Source organism: Lupinus angustifolius, chromosome LG10, assembly GCF_001865875.1.
Source record: "Lupinus angustifolius cultivar Tanjil chromosome LG10, LupAngTanjil_v1.0, whole genome shotgun sequence".
Classification (NCBI taxonomy): domain Eukaryota; kingdom Viridiplantae; phylum Streptophyta; class Magnoliopsida; order Fabales; family Fabaceae; genus Lupinus; species Lupinus angustifolius.
Genome location: NC_032018.1, coordinates 10,862,243 through 10,878,361, shown reverse-complemented (window position 1 = coordinate 10,878,361; position 16,119 = coordinate 10,862,243). Strand labels below are relative to the sequence as shown.

Sequence of the window (16,119 nt, the reverse complement as noted above, 5' to 3'; positions counted from 1 at the left end):
TTTAATTGATTTCCATTTATCATAGATGAACTTTGAAGCCCTTGACTTAATTAAGATTGGGGAGATTTTTTTTCCATAAGATAGTGTCTACCATATTGCAACCTTTGGTATGCCAACTAATTTTCCTAAATGAATTAGGTTGTTATGGGAGAGGTGCTCCTTTAAATTTGTCAAGTGTGAGTGCAATTTTAAAGAATTTTTGTGTGATAAGGAATGTAAGTCTAATGCAAAATATAAAATATAATGTGCATGTCATTATGACAAATATGTTGTTGGGCACTTTTTATAACACGGATTTAGTGGTTGGGAGCACATCTGTGGTCTCACAAAAGTGAGTCATTCTATGTGTCACTACTTGTAATTGATTAAAAAAAATGTATTTAAGTTAAAAGTTTAATGATTAAATATTTTTATGATCAATTACAAGCACTAACATATGAAATGATATACCTTTTGGGACAAAAGATGTCCACCCTTATTGATATTGTTTCTCATTTTTCATTCACTTCCTTAAGATTATGCTCCTTTAATTGAAAGGGCTTCACTTAATAATAATAATGTAATAGAGAACATTACAACATTTTTTGGCACCAAAACCATCCACAAATTACTAATTTTGCGAAGGTATCAACAAACCATTGTTTGCTAGAGACCCGGAGAGTGGAACATGTAGCATGAGACCCGCTTCATGCGTTGCTTTCCCTCATGAATTCTAAAAGCACAATTCCACCTTCATTTCCTAAACATAATAAACTATAATGCTATCTGCATAATCACTTTTTTCACAAAATAAGCATAAACTTGTTACAGTGATTGCATCTAACAAATTTGTCAAAAAATTGTAAAACCCAGATGCAATCTTACTAGCAGTTTATGCATAACTAGTAAAAAAAAACAAGATTGTGTAAATAAAATTTTACATTTTTATTAGACATAATCACCTATCCTAATAAGGATACAACTAAGGTCATAGAGAAATCTTGGTTCAATACACTTTTTTACATTGGTTTAATTTTTTATATATCTATAGGCTCTAGAAACTTTTTACCTCTATATTTGAACATATAGATTTGGTTTTTGTTGCTAAAAATGGGTTGGGCTAAGTTGCTTGTATCAGATTTTGTTATATCTTTCATGTGGGTATGGTCTGGGGTGTTGGTTAAGGAACTTGTATGCAAAAATATGGGGTTATGTAATGAACCCATTGGTGAAATTTTGAAGCTTGGACTCAACATCATAACCATGTTCATCTTTGCATTCTTGGGCAAAATTACCCATGGTGGTGCCTCTAATCCTATCAACATTTTGGCTGGTGCAGTTTCTCAGAATTTTGACCATTTCCTATATTGCATGGGTGCTAGAATTCCTTCCCAGGTTAGGTTTTTATCTGTGATGTTTTTCTATGTGATTTAAGCAGAATTAATGTGTATGTAAATTTAGTTTCTGAATTTTATATGCTTATGAGTTTGTCATTAAATTTACAACATGTGTGTTGAGTTATTTTATTGTAACAAAAGTTTGGTGATTAAATTTAAAGACTCACTGATAAAGGCCATTGCATAACCGAGTAGAGAATTATTATAAAGGCTTAGTTATATATATTTACCCCACTTTAAAAAAGTTATATATTTACTCATGCAATAAAGACAAGACACTACACCTACAATATAAGCTTTCCGTTCAGGGAGAGAGTGAAGTTTTTCTGTTTGATTGTGTGTAAGTAAAAGGCTATAGGTTAGATAGAAAATCAAATAATAGAAACAATACTGGGTAACCAGTCTAGGAAAAAAATACTAAACAATAGGTTATAGAGCTTATTAGGAGATTCAAAATTAAATAAAAACTCTGGTCCTGGTAAAGGCTGCACTTAGGTACAAGATATTTTTCATCCCTAAAGATCTATTTATCAGTTGGTTTTTGGAGGACAATGAATAGAAAAAATAAGCTTGAAGGCTATGATAAAATGATTCTCAAACCTTCTATTTCTCTCCAAAAATAAACTCGCAATAAACCCAAATAATTCTCAAACCTTTTATTTCTCTCCAAAAATAAACTCGCAACAAACCCAAGAGTATGAGAAAGTTGATTCTCCAATCTATGAGCTTTCAACAATGGCATATTCTTTGAGGTTCAACCTTATACCTATGAATATAATTAATCAGGGAGACAACTGAATAAACAAGGGAAATATAATGTTATTCCATTCACTCATCATATTTGTATAATATTTTTTTGGTCAAAAGTATCATTAATTCTCTTATTTTTATCATATATACATGATTAATAATATATATACATATATCATGTTATATGTCAAATTACATATTCATAGTAATAAATAATATTGAGAAGACTTTATCTAAAATGAATATGCATTATATTTAACCGGGTCTAGGATCAGGTTCGGGTTTAAAGGCTGACTGGATCGATATTTAGGGTCGGTTAGCTTCGAGTCTAGAATCGGGTCTGAGTTCAAAAAAATGACACGACCAACATTTAGGGTCGGTAAGGGACAAGTTTTAACTTGTCCCAACCTGACTCATCATGCTCACCCTATTAGTTGGAATGAGCTACATGGATCGAACAATGTTATAATGCTCTATAATAAATCATCTTCATTAACAAAACATTGAGCAATATGTCTTCATCATTTCCCATATGGTTTTTTGGTCTCCCTCTTTCTCTAAGAATTAGACTAGCTTTCATTTGATCTACTATCTTTACAGGGCTTCTTTCAGTCTCCTTCACATATGTCCAAACACCAAAAACGTGATTCTACCATCTTTTCTTTAATATGAGCTACTCCAACTTTCTTCTTAGTGCATTCATTTCTAATCATATCTTGTCTAGTGTGTCAACTCATCTAACACAACATTCTTATATCTGCTATATGAAGTTTATTCCCTTGTATTTTATCGTCAAACATTCAAGCTTATATAACATTATAAATCTCATAGTTGTGTGATAAAACTTCCTTTTAAGTTTAAATAGTACATTTAATCACTCAAGCTTTTAAGATTCACTAGAACTCAGATTACACAAAACACAATTAACTATGTAAATTGAAAGCAAGAGTAAAAGTAAGAGAAGATGATACAAAGATGTTATATTGATTCACTCAATCTTGGGAGACAAAACCAAGAATTTATGTACTATACTGAAAGAGACACAACAAGTAATCATTGCCCACCTGGTCTATTTCAGGATCAAGTATATATTCTTTTCATATTCTTTGCGCAATTACATTTTTATGTTTTAACTCTCAATAACGATTCTCACACAAATATAGTAACAAATTTATAATAAAGGCTCTTTAGACAATAACTAAACTAGGTTTGAGATATAGAGGTTATGTACTCCTAACTTTGAAGGCACAATAAACATGCTTTCAAATGATTGAATAATAGAGAATTTAAAATAATATTTTTTACAAAGTGTTATTGATATGCTTCTTTCTTTTAGAACTCTTCATTTTATATGAGCTAAGTAAATGTACATAAAGCTTGAAAAAGAGTTCTTCTATTTTGACCATCTTTTACAATTCTTTAATGCATGGAGTCATTGTGATAGAATAGTGAGCAGAATAATACATCTGCTTTTACTGTAAATGCAGTAAAGTAGGTTGATGAATGATCTAGGAGATGGGTTTCCATTAGACACAAGAACTCTTGAAGTCGATTAATTAGATGATTGAGATTTCCATGAGTTTATTAAATGCAACAAGAACTCTAGGATGCTTCACAATTATTTGTGATTTATCACATAATTAAAATGAATGGTTCGTTTGTCTAATCTAATTGAATGGTGAATCCTAAGATTTAAATAACCATGCTTTATAGAGGTGATGGGGTGTGGGTGGGAGAATAGTGACAACCATGTTAAGGTGGTGACAATGGGATCACATCTGCTGTACCACAAAGTGTGCCACTTCATGTGCCATTGTTTATGATTGGTTGAAAAAATATATTTAAATTAAAATTTTAATAGTTTATTATTTTTCTGACTAATCACAAGCAGTTACACATGGAATGACACGTTATTTTGGGACAGCAGATATCTACCCGGTGACAATGATGATAGAATGGAGATGACAATAGTGTCAATGACGATGGGATAACGATAATGATAATGGTGAGGAAAGACTAGTAACAATATTCAAAGTGAGTGACATAGTTTTTGTGTGTTGTTTTATTTATATTTTTCCTCAATTTACATAAAAATACATTTAGTTGTAATAAGATTTCATTTGGTTTAAGGAATCCTTGAAAATATTTCTAGGATTGGAAATCTTCCTTGTTAGAAGAATATTAATTATTTGTGTTAATGAATAACTTAAGATAATGAGTAATAATAATGATAAAACATAAAGCAGAAGAGGGAAATGAATTGATTTAAGGAAGAAAAGTGACGCCACAATTAATGATTGATTAATAAACCACAAGTAGTGAACATCACGAGGAAGAATCTTGATAATATTAAGAATTTTTTTAGAGATTGATAAATGGTTTAATCCAGACTAGGAGAGGAATGTCCCATCAAGAAAACTCGAATCTAATTATTCTTAAAATTTATTAGAATAGTTAGATTCATGAGTTTAAGAGTGAAAGCTATTGTACAACATTGGGGGACATATACTAACACATAGACATAGTGCATCATAACCTTATAAAATTAAAATGCTTAAAACTTAAATACCTTGTTTTTGTCATAGAACTAAAATATCAAACAAAACAAATTAAATCTGAACAACTAAAATAAATAGAAATAAAACTTGGCTTCTTTTCTTAATGTTCTTCAAGATGATTTAAGATTTCCTTAATCATCTTGGATCTTGCTATTACCATATTGGCCCACCAATTTCTTACAAAGCATCCTTTGTGATTGTGGTTGTCTTTGGTTCTCATATCAAGTTGTAAAATTACAATTCTTATGATGAAGGATAACAATTGCGAATGCTTATGTTATTTCTTAATTAACATATTTAATTATATTATAATTCTAAGGAATAAGTTCTCATGATTGGTATTTAAGTCTAAATGAACTCTCAAGCATGATAATTAAAAATTGTTTTAAAGATAACCAAAAAAAATTGTTTTAAATTCTAATTTCAAATTTTGATTTCATGCCCAATTTCGTCAGTAAAGGAGCATTGCAAGTTTGATTTTGATGAAATTTTAATGTAAAGTTTTTTTTAAAATTTTCAACCATCATATCTTACTCTTTTAGGGTTTGGTTCATTTGAGAATATAACTTTCCCAAGTTTGGTAGAAGTTTTGGAGAGAGAAAAATGTCTATGCAAATGATATTTTAAAATATTACTAGGCATCTCACTTTGAATAAAATAGAAAGTTTGGATTCTCATCTTTAAGTAATATTACTTTTATATTCCTAAGCATCATATTCTTAAAATGTGCTAAAAAATCACTTATGAAACGCATTATGTATTGCTTTAAAGGTGGTTAAGTCCAGTTTTTTGATAATGTAATAATATATTTTAATTGATAAAACATTTAATACATATTTTGCATTATAATTAAATCCATACCTCCATGAGTTCCTCATGTATTGTGTCTCCAATATGTTGTGAAGTATTTTATTCAATGCAACGATGTAGCAAATCCTCATCTTCCTATTGGCAATCTTGTACTTGATTGCCCTTTTATTTTAAAATAATTTTAATTTTTCAAAATCAACTTTTAATTCTCTAAAATTGGCCAACCGATCTAACTCTAGAACCACATCCACGCCTTTCAACTCAAACAAATAGAAATGTGGAGATGAAATTATGTGAAGCGTCAATCAATATGATCACAACTCTTCCTTATAACTTACATATGATCTTTTTAAGATTTGTAAGATGTCAAACCACCCATAGAACATAAAGATACTCGCAAGGAATTAATGCTCTAAAATTGTTCTTTCATACCCTCTCCTTCACTATCATCTTCAAATATAATCATTGTTTGTTTTTGCAACGATGCTCCTTATTATAGGGTTTGTCACAACGAAAACATAATTCATTCTTTCTTTTCTCTTTCATTTAAGTAGCTATTAAATGTTTCAACTCTTCCTATTTGTGGAGTTATTAGATGAATTAATTGACTCTGAACTACTACTCATCACACTTCCTATAATAGTTTTTCAAGTTTCTTTTTAGATGATTTTTTTTGCATCTAATTGGACAACCTTATTGTAAAAAATTTCTCTTTTGAAACTCAATATATCTAGTAAAAATATATATTTCCTCTTTTATTCAAAACTATTTTTGCTCAACCATTAACCATATTTAGATAGAGCATAATAATATCTATGTACTGTGCATATAAAGATTTATACGTAGTCACTACACCATTCATTTGTATAATTTTTTTGAAGAGTCAATAATGATTAAACATGAATGGTGAATGATATAATGATAATATATAAAATTCTTACCCTATCAGTGCATATTTTTTTTTTCTCTTTTAGATAATCTTAGCAAGAATATGAAGTTCAAAGTGTCTTATCTCAACTTGTATTTCTTCCTTCAACCCATTAAAGAAAACCTCATTGGTAGAATCTTGATCAATCTTCCTCAATGCTCCTACATACTTATCAAATTCTTCAACTAAATCCTACCACTTCTCTAGTTTGCTTAAGAGATAACAACAACTTGAATGGATTTTGAATCATAGTTGGTTGAAATCTTTTAATCATGACAAGCTTGAATCCCTCCCAAGATAGTTCTGGATTGCAATACTCTCACCACTAGTACTAGGGGTGAGGAGAACCCGACCCTACCCTTTTATATGGCTTAAGACAATCATGATCAGACCGAAATAGAGTCGGGTCTCATTGGGTCTAGGATCATGTCCAAATTTAAAATTTAGACTCTGTCAATATTTAGGGTCGGGTAGGGGAAAAATATGACCTGACCTGGACTTGTCCTATGTTTACTCACTCATCATGTTTGTATGTATCTCTATCTAATATATATAGAATAATAATATATCTTTGTTCGAAAGTATCATTGATTCTCTAATTTTTTCGTCATATATTACATGATTAACAATCTATATACACATATCATTTCATATGTCAAATTACATATTCGTAATCTAACTAATATTGAGAAGACTTTATCTAAAAGATGTATTCATTGTATTTAATCGGTTCCAGGGGTCGGAGTCAGGTTCATAAGCTGACCTGATCAATGTTTAGGGTTGGATTAGCTTCGGGTATAGATTCAGGTTCAAAAAATGACTCGATCAATATTTAGGACCGAGTAATGGACAAACTTTATTCGTCCCAATCTGGTTCATGCTCACACTTAACTAGTACCAACTCATGACTTTTCCTTCCGAGGTCAACAACGTTGCTTGCATCTTCTCTTCATCTGAAACCCTCTTCAAAGCAAAATATTGGCCCAATTTACGTGTCCACCTAAATGTATATTCTCCTACAAAAATTGGGATTCGTAATTTCGGCCAATGATTTCGCCTTCGACCACTCTTAGAATCATGATTTTCATTGCACTCACCACTAGTGTCTCCTTGCGTTCGAACCCCTAACTTTGTTCCAATTATGACCAATATCCCATTTGTCTTTATTGTTCTTGCTTCGTTGTATTCCAAATGTGTTTGCAATTCCTCTCTTTCTTGACTCCAACCATTCAAGCTTCGAGCCATGTTTTCATAGTTACCATAAGCAATGTAGCAGAGACAATTTCTCAGGACACCAAATCGTTCCTCTTATACTGGCGTTAGAACTAGAAATATCATAATAAGCAAATAGCACAAATTGAATAAATTAAGATCAGGATCAATGTGATTATGATCTAAGAATTGCATTATTTTGCATGAAAATGGAGATACACTTTCAAATATAAGATTCTAACCAAATTTCAATGACCTATTTCCACCTAACTTCCCAAAACCTTCATTCTTTCCTCACTCAATTACTATTTATAATCACAACTAACTAAAGCTAATTACAACTAATAGAAACAAATAAGTGATAAACTACTCTAATATTGCTTCTTCCTAGCATATATATTTGTAATTTGTAATGGCTCTTTTACTGCTCCACCTAACACTATATTTGCTTGCCTAAGTAGATTATTAAGATAACAAAAATACAAAATCATACAAGGGTGAGTACCACCCTATTATTCCCATTCTCTACTTTTAATTTGACTCCTATATGTTTAGGTTTCATTAGATATAGATTCAAATTCAAGAATTAGCTATGGTTAATGTTTAGCTACCTTACCTGATCCAAGTCAAGTTATTTTCATTGATGTCTTTTGTTTATATGTGTTTGTTTTATTATATACAAAATAATAACATCACTTTTACATAAAGTGATAATATATTAATTGGAGCAACCTATCTATAGTGATATGATATCATCATTTAATCATGTTTTGTAAATTGTTTTTGCTAATTTTTAAGACACTCTTGTGCAAATTAGTTAGGATTTAATATGCATACATTAATAGTGTAATATTTATATTGTCAGTAAATTATTCACCTCTAAAACAAAAGTAATAAAAATCTATATTAAATTATATACTTTTAGTATAAAAAACTTTACATTTAGACTACATAAATTTTAAACTCAATTAGTTACCCTCTGAATACATATATTATTTTGATGACGTTTATTTTGATGTACATGTTTCATATGATATTTGCATTCGCTTACTATTTAAAGTCGTTGAAAAATTAGTCAAATCAATCAATTAGGGTTTGATTCCCAGCCACATCCTCACCATGGTGAGACCAATATTCTCTGCCATAAAAAGCGTTAACATGCCCTTGTTAACCCTCCCACAATTTCTGACGTGCGTAGCATTTATTACCCACAGAGATACAAGACAATAGTGTTCGAAAAAATTCTCCTTTTTTGAACACACCCATCATAATTCATATCAATCCCATACATAACATGGGAAGAAGAAGGTTACTTGTGTCGGATTTTGTATTATCTTTCATGTGGGTATGGTCAAGTGTTATAGTTAGAATATTTGTCTTCAAATACTTGAATTTGGGACATGGCCACGTTGGTGAGATTGTCAAAGCTGTATTCTCTGTCATTAACATGTTCTTGTTTGCTTTCCTTGTCAATTTTACACGTGGTGGGGCCTACAATCCTCTCACTGTTTTCTCTAGTGCTATCTCTGGGGATTTTGCTAACTTCATTTATTGTGTTGGTGCTAGAATTCCGACCCAGGTTTGATTTTTATTCTTCTTGGTGGTTGCTTTTGTTGTTTCGCAAATTAATTTGTTGCTGTTTGTTTGATTATATTTGAATTGTATTAAATGTGTTTTTAGTTTATGTAATGTTTGCCTGTTTGGGTCTTTTGATTTTAGTCGATGCAATGATAACAAACATAGTGACATGATACACTATTCTCTTTGGTAGGGGTAAGTAGTATATGGTATCTTACCCGATCAAATACTTATGTTAGGGGTATATTCGGTGGGGTTTCTACTTATGATAAAAGAAATTCTCGCTTGTTGTAAATCATTCATGTGGGTGAGTGTTCATAACCAATTACTATTCTTTTCTTTGTTCTTTCTTTATTCTCTCTTGTACTTAAATTGTAGATGAAAACCTGCTTCGTTCCTTATGGGGAACCAATTCACAAAAGAACCGCGAATTGGTCGCAAGAACCAAATCGTGGATCTCTACCAAAATGAGAGAATTGTGTTTCAATGATACCAAGCAGGCTTCGTGATATTTGTTTGACTGTAGGGGAAATCGGGCTTATGTTATGTTGTTATACCTCATTGCGATGTCGATATAGTGTAATTAAGATCTGCACTTTCCTTTTTTAGAAATTATACCAAACTCTCTTGAGGTTATTTGGTATCATTATCTTGAAGAGGTGATGATTGAAATTATACAGACTTCCTTCTTTTGAAATAAGAAGGATATTGAGTGTAACTAAGTCAAATTTCTAATGTAATTTCCACCCTATTAGAGGGTTGTGCATATTTTCCTCCCCCGCCAAAGTTTTGATAGCTTAGAGGGTTGTGCATATTGTTTGAGTCATGTTCATGATGTTGGTCTGTGTCAGAAATTTAGTCATTGACTTTAACACATGCACCACATTGCTAACTTTTATTAGGGATACTTTTAAGTCTAACATTTAGTAACTTGAATTTCATGTTATTGCTGTTTAATTGTATACCTTTGTTTCTATAAGCCTGATAAAAGTTCAGAAATTTTGTTCATTTAGATATTGATGGATTCTCTAATTGAATGATTTTGTGTGTTCTATGTCTGATGCGGTTATAAATTGATTGATCTTGTGGTTTTTTCTGAGTAGCTTTTGGGGTTTGAATTAGCGTCTGCATCTTATCACCCCAGAAATCTCTTCCTTTGTGATGTATGATTGTTTGAATTAGCGTCTTATCACCCCAGAAATCTGTACCTATAAATTGATAACTGATGATGGCCTTCAGGGCTGGCTACAATAGCATGTAGTTGAATAAAAACTTTCCTATGGAAAGAGCTAGGTTCTGTACTCTTTATCTTTTAGTTTACTATTATACGAGGGATCTAACGGTAAAAATTTACTTACACTTGAGCATATTTTACTCTTGAGTGCTATGGGAATATACATATAGTTTGTGGATTACTTGTGGCCTAGACCGCAAGGCTAGAAACTCGTATCTGGAAAGGTTAGTTGAATTTCAAGCATCCAAGAAAATCAAGGGTACTCGTGATTATATGATAGAAGCAATCATGACAAACCCTTTTTCTGTTATATACTTTAAGATTTAAATCCATAAAACTGTGCCAATATTTCTGCTGGTGATCAAATACGAGTGATAGAGCCTACAATTATTATGGAAAATCTGTTGTACATGTGATTCAGTGACTGCATCAAAATCTGGACGTTAGCAGTTTCCATCGAGAAATATATATCATGCAGTTGATTCCCATGATACTTCTATCTTTGGTCTGTCTGACTATTTTATTTCGAGCTCTTGTCATACTTGACGTCGGACTAATATGAATCGGTGAGATATAAAGTCAGAGGAGGCAATAATGCTTAGATACAAGATGCTGCAGAACACCAGTTTATATATGTGATGTCTAATGTGTGAGGAATCACGGGTGCTATTTGAAATGACATTGCTAAATTTGTACAGTGTTGTACTGAAGTGCTGAACCATTTTGTATACGTCTCAACCCGAGTTACTGATTATCATTTTAATATGTATGGTTTTATCCAATCTCTCCAGGTGCTTGGATCTATTGTTGGAGTGAAACTTATTATTGATACCATTCCTGAAGTAGGAAGGGGACCGCGTTTGAATATTGACATTCATCAGGGTGCATTGACAGAAGGATTACTAACATTTGCAATTGTAATTATTTCGCTTGGGCTTACCGCAAAAATTAGTGGAAGTTTCTTCATGAAGACTTGGATCTCCAGCCTCTCCAAGTTAACACTTCACATACTTGGCTCTGACCTGACTGGTGGCTGTATGAACCCCGCATCTGTAAGTACTTCTGCGTCCAAGCTTATCCATCATTACTTTCGTCAGAAAACTTCGGTTATGATAAGCCTTCTTGGTTGTTTTCTTATTATAGATAGCTTTGTTTGACTTGTTCAGGTAATGGGATGGGCTTATGCAAGAGGGGATCACATAACAAAGGAGCACATCCTTGTATACTGGCTTGCCCCTATAGAGGCAACCATATTGGCAGTGTGGACATTCAAATGGTTAGTGAAGCCTGCAAAAGAAGATAAAACAGACTCGAAAAGTAAATCGGATTGACAGAACTCCATTTTGTTCTTAATGTCTGATTCTATGTAGCTTTAAATTTTTATTTGTCTTGGTAGTGTGATGAATGTATACCAAGGCAAGGCATAAACTTGTACAAGTGTTTATATTCGTTGTGTATTGTTCTTTCAAGTATTGGTTCTTCTACATCATTCCCTACCAATTTGATTGAATTAATTCAAGCCCTTGCACATCCTCATGCATGAATCATGCATTGTATATATATTTTTTTATAAATCATTTTCATGATAGCAAGGGAACTCTAAAATAATTCCTTCCAATGTTGTTGGTTATTGGTAACAAATCATTTTCATGCTGCTTCTAGCTTATGCCATCTTATCTTATATCATCTCTAACAACAAAGAAATAGTTTTTATTCTGGTGTCCTTTCAATATTGTTGTTTTTTGCTACTTTATAGTTATTGTTTATATCCACATTCTTCATTTTCAAAAGTAACTATGATAAATTCTTCATCCCATTTCTAAGAAAAAGCATGGTTCTTGAAATCATAACAGAATTGGACAAATCAAAATCTAGAGCTAAAGAATGGATTTCAAGGTGACAATATCAATCTTTGATGTTTACACCTTCCAATTTAATAATGTGAGGTGGAGTCATTTCTTGATAACCGAGGTAAAGGCCTCTAATGAACTTTAATTTAAAAAATAAACCAGATCAAGGATATATCATACAAAAAGAAAGGTAGAGATAAATTATCATAAAAACTAAAAGGGCCTCATCATGGTAAAGTTTCCTCACTGTCTTGTACAACAATGTTTTACATGGGCTGCAGTACTAGTACCACTTCAGATGCACATTACAAAGGGGAATAGGGAACTTATAACCAACTTCAGTACACAAGTTGTTGTTCAAATTCAGCCAAATCTACAGATCCTGACTCAATTGGAGGCATTAGATATGTAGCCACCAGCTCAGAAACCAGGCTAGCAATAAGTGGTATCCTCTTTAAGTTCTTAATCACCGGAATGTCATCACTCTCACCAACAGCAAGAATCTTCTCGTTAATCCCCACCATCCGGTCTAACCTCCGCTTGAACTCTGGGTTCTCGACATCCAGAACAGCAGGGAAAATCCGAGCAGTTGTGCGGTTTGTCTGCAAAACAATCCAGAAATAAGGTAGATTAACTGTTTGTAATTCATGAGTTCTTTGTTTATTAGCTCTTATTTGTCATGTGTTTTTAATGGTAAATAATGGCTCAAGATTTCTTCCATTTCATAAGTCAATTGTTAAATTCACCAATAACAAGAATTACTAAAAACATAGACTACTCATGTCAATAGTGATTACAGCAAATATGCATAACACAAACTAACCTCAATGATGACATGCATGTCAAATTCTTTTGTGTTGAGTCCAATGCCTTCATAGAAATCCGTACGTTGGCAATCATTGAGATACATTGTAACATAAACCTGCAAGACAAATTTGAGAATTGTTTCAAGTAAGGTTACTGCCCCCAACTTGTGGGATTAAAGCTTCATTGTTATTGTTATGTTTCAAGTAAGGTTATGTAGGATAATGACCATAACCTATAAGGAAAGACAGAATAAATGTAGTCTTTTTTGTTGGTATCAAACTATCAATTGATTCATAACTCTAAGCAGAACACAAAGATGGATGAGATTTTTGCATCATGGATATACTGTTATACTTATCATTCCCGTTCATTATTGGCTGAGATCTGTAGTATAATGCACAGTCATACTTTTCTCTAGTAATCTATATTATACACTTTATATCTTGTTAACTTAGTACCAATTGGTACTAGTTATTGCAGTTTAAACTTAAAGAATCTAAAAGGAAGACAAGCAAATTGAACCGGGGAGCAAAAATTACCGATAAACAGAAGAATCGAGCCCACAACTTCGCCTTCCAGTCATTAAGAAATTGCGGCTGTGCTTTCATCAAGGCAGAGAAGAAGTCTCCATGCCTGTTCTCATCCTGGCACCAGTTCTCGAAGTACTTAAAAATAGGATAACATTGGTACTCAGGATTGGTCTGGAGATGTCTGTATATTGTTATGTATCTCCAGTATCCGATTTTCTCCGACAAGTATGTAGCATAGAAGATAAACTTTGGCTTGAAAAATGTGTATTTTCTAGCCTTTGTCAAGAAACCCAAGTCCAACGCCAAATTGAAATCAGATAAACCCTTGTTCAGAAACCTGAATAGAATCAAATGGATGAGGTTATGAACCACAAAACAAGATACTGAATAGAAAATGGAAGAATTAAGAATTAAAAGGCATAAGGTGTGTCTACTACCCTGCATGTCTGGCTTCATCTCTTGACATCAGAGAGAAAATCTCAGCCACTATAGGATTGGTTTTCTGTAATATCAACATCCCATGCAATTCATCAGGCCAAGAATTGAACGACCAAAAGTACATATAGAACAATCTTATCCAATATAGCTTGTCAAAAGACATTAATTAAATGAGGAAAAAATGTATGCACCGACAAGTTCTATGCATTGTCACTACATCATGACAGTGTATGAGTTCTATGCACTGTCACTACATCATTCACCATTCATATCTAAACCTCATTAACTCTTTAGAAAAAGTAATCCAAATGAATAGTGGATGATGTAATAACCGTGTATAAATCTTGACATTGACATTGCATAGATATACACTATAATTAAATTCTCATATACAAGTATGGCAGCTCATAGTTAAGCCATCTTAGGCTTCATCATAGAATTACATTAATGATTAAACAGCCCACAAATCATATAAGACCAGAATCTTAGTACAGAGAACTGTATTAAGAAACTAAGAAGAAAACATTGTTCAAATGGTGACTTAGGATGTATTTAGTTAAAGAAAACTTTTTTATTACAAAAGAACAACAATTTCACCTAATTTTCACATGTTTTCAAATATTTGCATGACAACCAATAAAAAGAATATTACTTTCCCTCTTGTAAAACATTTGAAAGCTAAACCAAGATAAAATCTCAGTAATTATTGATGAAAACAAGAATTATAAACTAGAAAAGTTTCCCTAAACTAAATAGTCTCTTATGTTTTCCAAGCCCCTAAAGCCTTTTCTTTTAACACTTCTCTAAAAAACATTTTTTTTATTTTTCCATTTGAATTAATCGTCCACAATTAACAATCATGTCAAGGTCAATGTTGAATTAAACTCTAATAGTCTGTTTGCGAGTTGAATTTTAGATGAGAATGAAGGGAAGACTCGAAAGCCATCAAATATACTGCGGAGATAGCTATGAAGCCTTCCATTTCTCTTTCTCCTCTTCCAAAACTCAACTCGCAAACAGACTCTAAAGAAACAAAAACACGCACCTTGAGCCTCCTTCCAAGCTCTTTGTAGAGAAGAAAACCAGAGAATTCAGCAGTGCAAGACCTCTCAAGGAACTCCACAAAGATCTGTCTGAGAGGGCCATCAAGTTTATCAGCAGCTTCCTTAAACTCCTTGTTCCTCACAAAGTGTGTCTGGTTGTAATCAGTCTTAAACTCCTGAAGCAAAGCCTCAAACTCATCATTGTTGAGGTTCTTGTTAATCTCAGTGTTGAAAAGTGTCTCCATCTCATCAAAATCAGTGGTGTAAAACCTTGGTGTCAAAAGGGACTCTTTGATTGCACCCTTCTTGCTTGGTTTTGTGGAGGTTGAGGTTGTTGTTGTGGCAGACATTTTTATGGTACTAAACTTTGAGTATGAAAACATTGTAGGAGTGGTGAATTTTGGAGTGACATAGCTGAACTTGGAAATGGGTTTCACAAAGGACAATTCTGCAGCCATTTTTTTTAGCAAAGGTTTGAACTTTGAGGAAGTTGTGTGAGAAACCAAGAAGTTAGGAGAACAATGAAATGGTTGGGGAATTATATTGATAGAATCTCTCATCCAATGAAATCTATGAACATTAATTGAAACTTGACATGTGGCAGGGTGTGGTAAGGTTATTTGTGTAAGATGATTGGTTGTGATGATTCCATGTAGTTCAGAGTTTGTGGTTTCCTTCTATTTCCGTAGATGCTTGTTTTAGCTCTCTTTGTTTATTTATTCTACTAGTTTTTTGTTAGATTATATAATTTCTAAACTTAATTTTGTATAACCTTGTGATTTTATAATCTTTTGTTTCTTCAAATAATTAAGTGTATTCATTCCCCTTATCCTTAATAAACTAATCTTATTTGTGATGTATGATTGATTATCCCAAAAAATATCATTCTCTGCATATGAATCTTCAATCTTTTGACATATTTAAGGATCTAATAGAGCTTTAAACTACTAGACCAAGAGCAAAGATAATTAGGATAAGAAAACACAATCAGAGGAGAAGGATAGA

General features: G+C 32.4%; 2 protein-coding genes across 4 annotated transcripts; one reads left to right on the top strand and one right to left on the bottom strand.

Annotated features, from left to right (window-relative positions):
* On the top strand, nucleotides 735–11,935 carry LOC109358323 (probable aquaporin SIP2-1). 3 transcript variants are annotated; one of them, XM_019602486.1, is made up of 4 exons: nucleotides 8,761–8,859; nucleotides 8,901–9,213; nucleotides 11,238–11,498; nucleotides 11,613–11,935. In XM_019602486.1, the coding sequence occupies exons 2-4, from the start codon at nucleotides 8,929–8,931 to the stop codon at nucleotides 11,775–11,777; spliced, it is 711 nt and encodes a 236-aa protein (XP_019458031.1). In that variant the 5' UTR covers nucleotides 8,761–8,859; nucleotides 8,901–8,928; the 3' UTR covers nucleotides 11,778–11,935. The 3 variants fall into 3 exon arrangements, with proteins under 3 accessions (XP_019458032.1, XP_019458031.1, XP_019458030.1); XM_019602487.1 differs by lacking the exons at nucleotides 8,761–8,859; nucleotides 8,901–9,213 and adding an exon at nucleotides 735–1,374; XM_019602485.1 differs by having other exon boundaries at nucleotides 8,782–9,213.
* On the bottom strand, nucleotides 12,407–15,640 carry LOC109358322 (magnesium-protoporphyrin IX monomethyl ester [oxidative] cyclase, chloroplastic-like). Its single transcript, XM_019602484.1, has 5 exons — nucleotides 15,117–15,640; nucleotides 14,071–14,135; nucleotides 13,643–13,970; nucleotides 13,120–13,218; nucleotides 12,407–12,898 (listed from the first exon to the last, which is right to left on the bottom strand). Exons 1-5 carry the CDS (start codon nucleotides 15,570–15,572, stop codon nucleotides 12,635–12,637), a joined length of 1,212 nt encoding a protein of 403 aa, XP_019458029.1. The 5' UTR covers nucleotides 15,573–15,640; the 3' UTR covers nucleotides 12,407–12,634.

Bases quoted from the DNA above. Each gene is read 5' to 3' on its own strand.
- LOC109358323 (XM_019602487.1), top strand. From the start codon at position 1,090: ATGGGTTGGGCTAAGTTGCTTGTATCAGATTTTGTTATATCTTTCATG. The intron at 1,375-11,237 runs GTTAGGTTTTTA...CAATCTCTCCAG, and splicing joins GTGCTAGAATTCCTTCCCAG to GTGCTTGGATCTATTGTTGG. The intron at 11,499-11,612 runs GTAAGTACTTCT...TGACTTGTTCAG, and splicing joins GCTGTATGAACCCCGCATCT to GTAATGGGATGGGCTTATGC.
- LOC109358322 (XM_019602484.1), bottom strand. From the start codon at position 15,572: ATGGCTGCAGAATTGTCCTTTGTGAAACCCATTTCCAAGTTCAGCTAT. The intron at 13,971-14,070 runs GTAGTAGACACA...GATTCTATTCAG, and splicing joins GATGAAGCCAGACATGCAGG to GTTTCTGAACAAGGGTTTAT. The intron at 12,899-13,119 runs GTTAGTTTGTGT...ATTGTTTTGCAG, and splicing joins ACATGCATGTCATCATTGAG to ACAAACCGCACAACTGCTCG.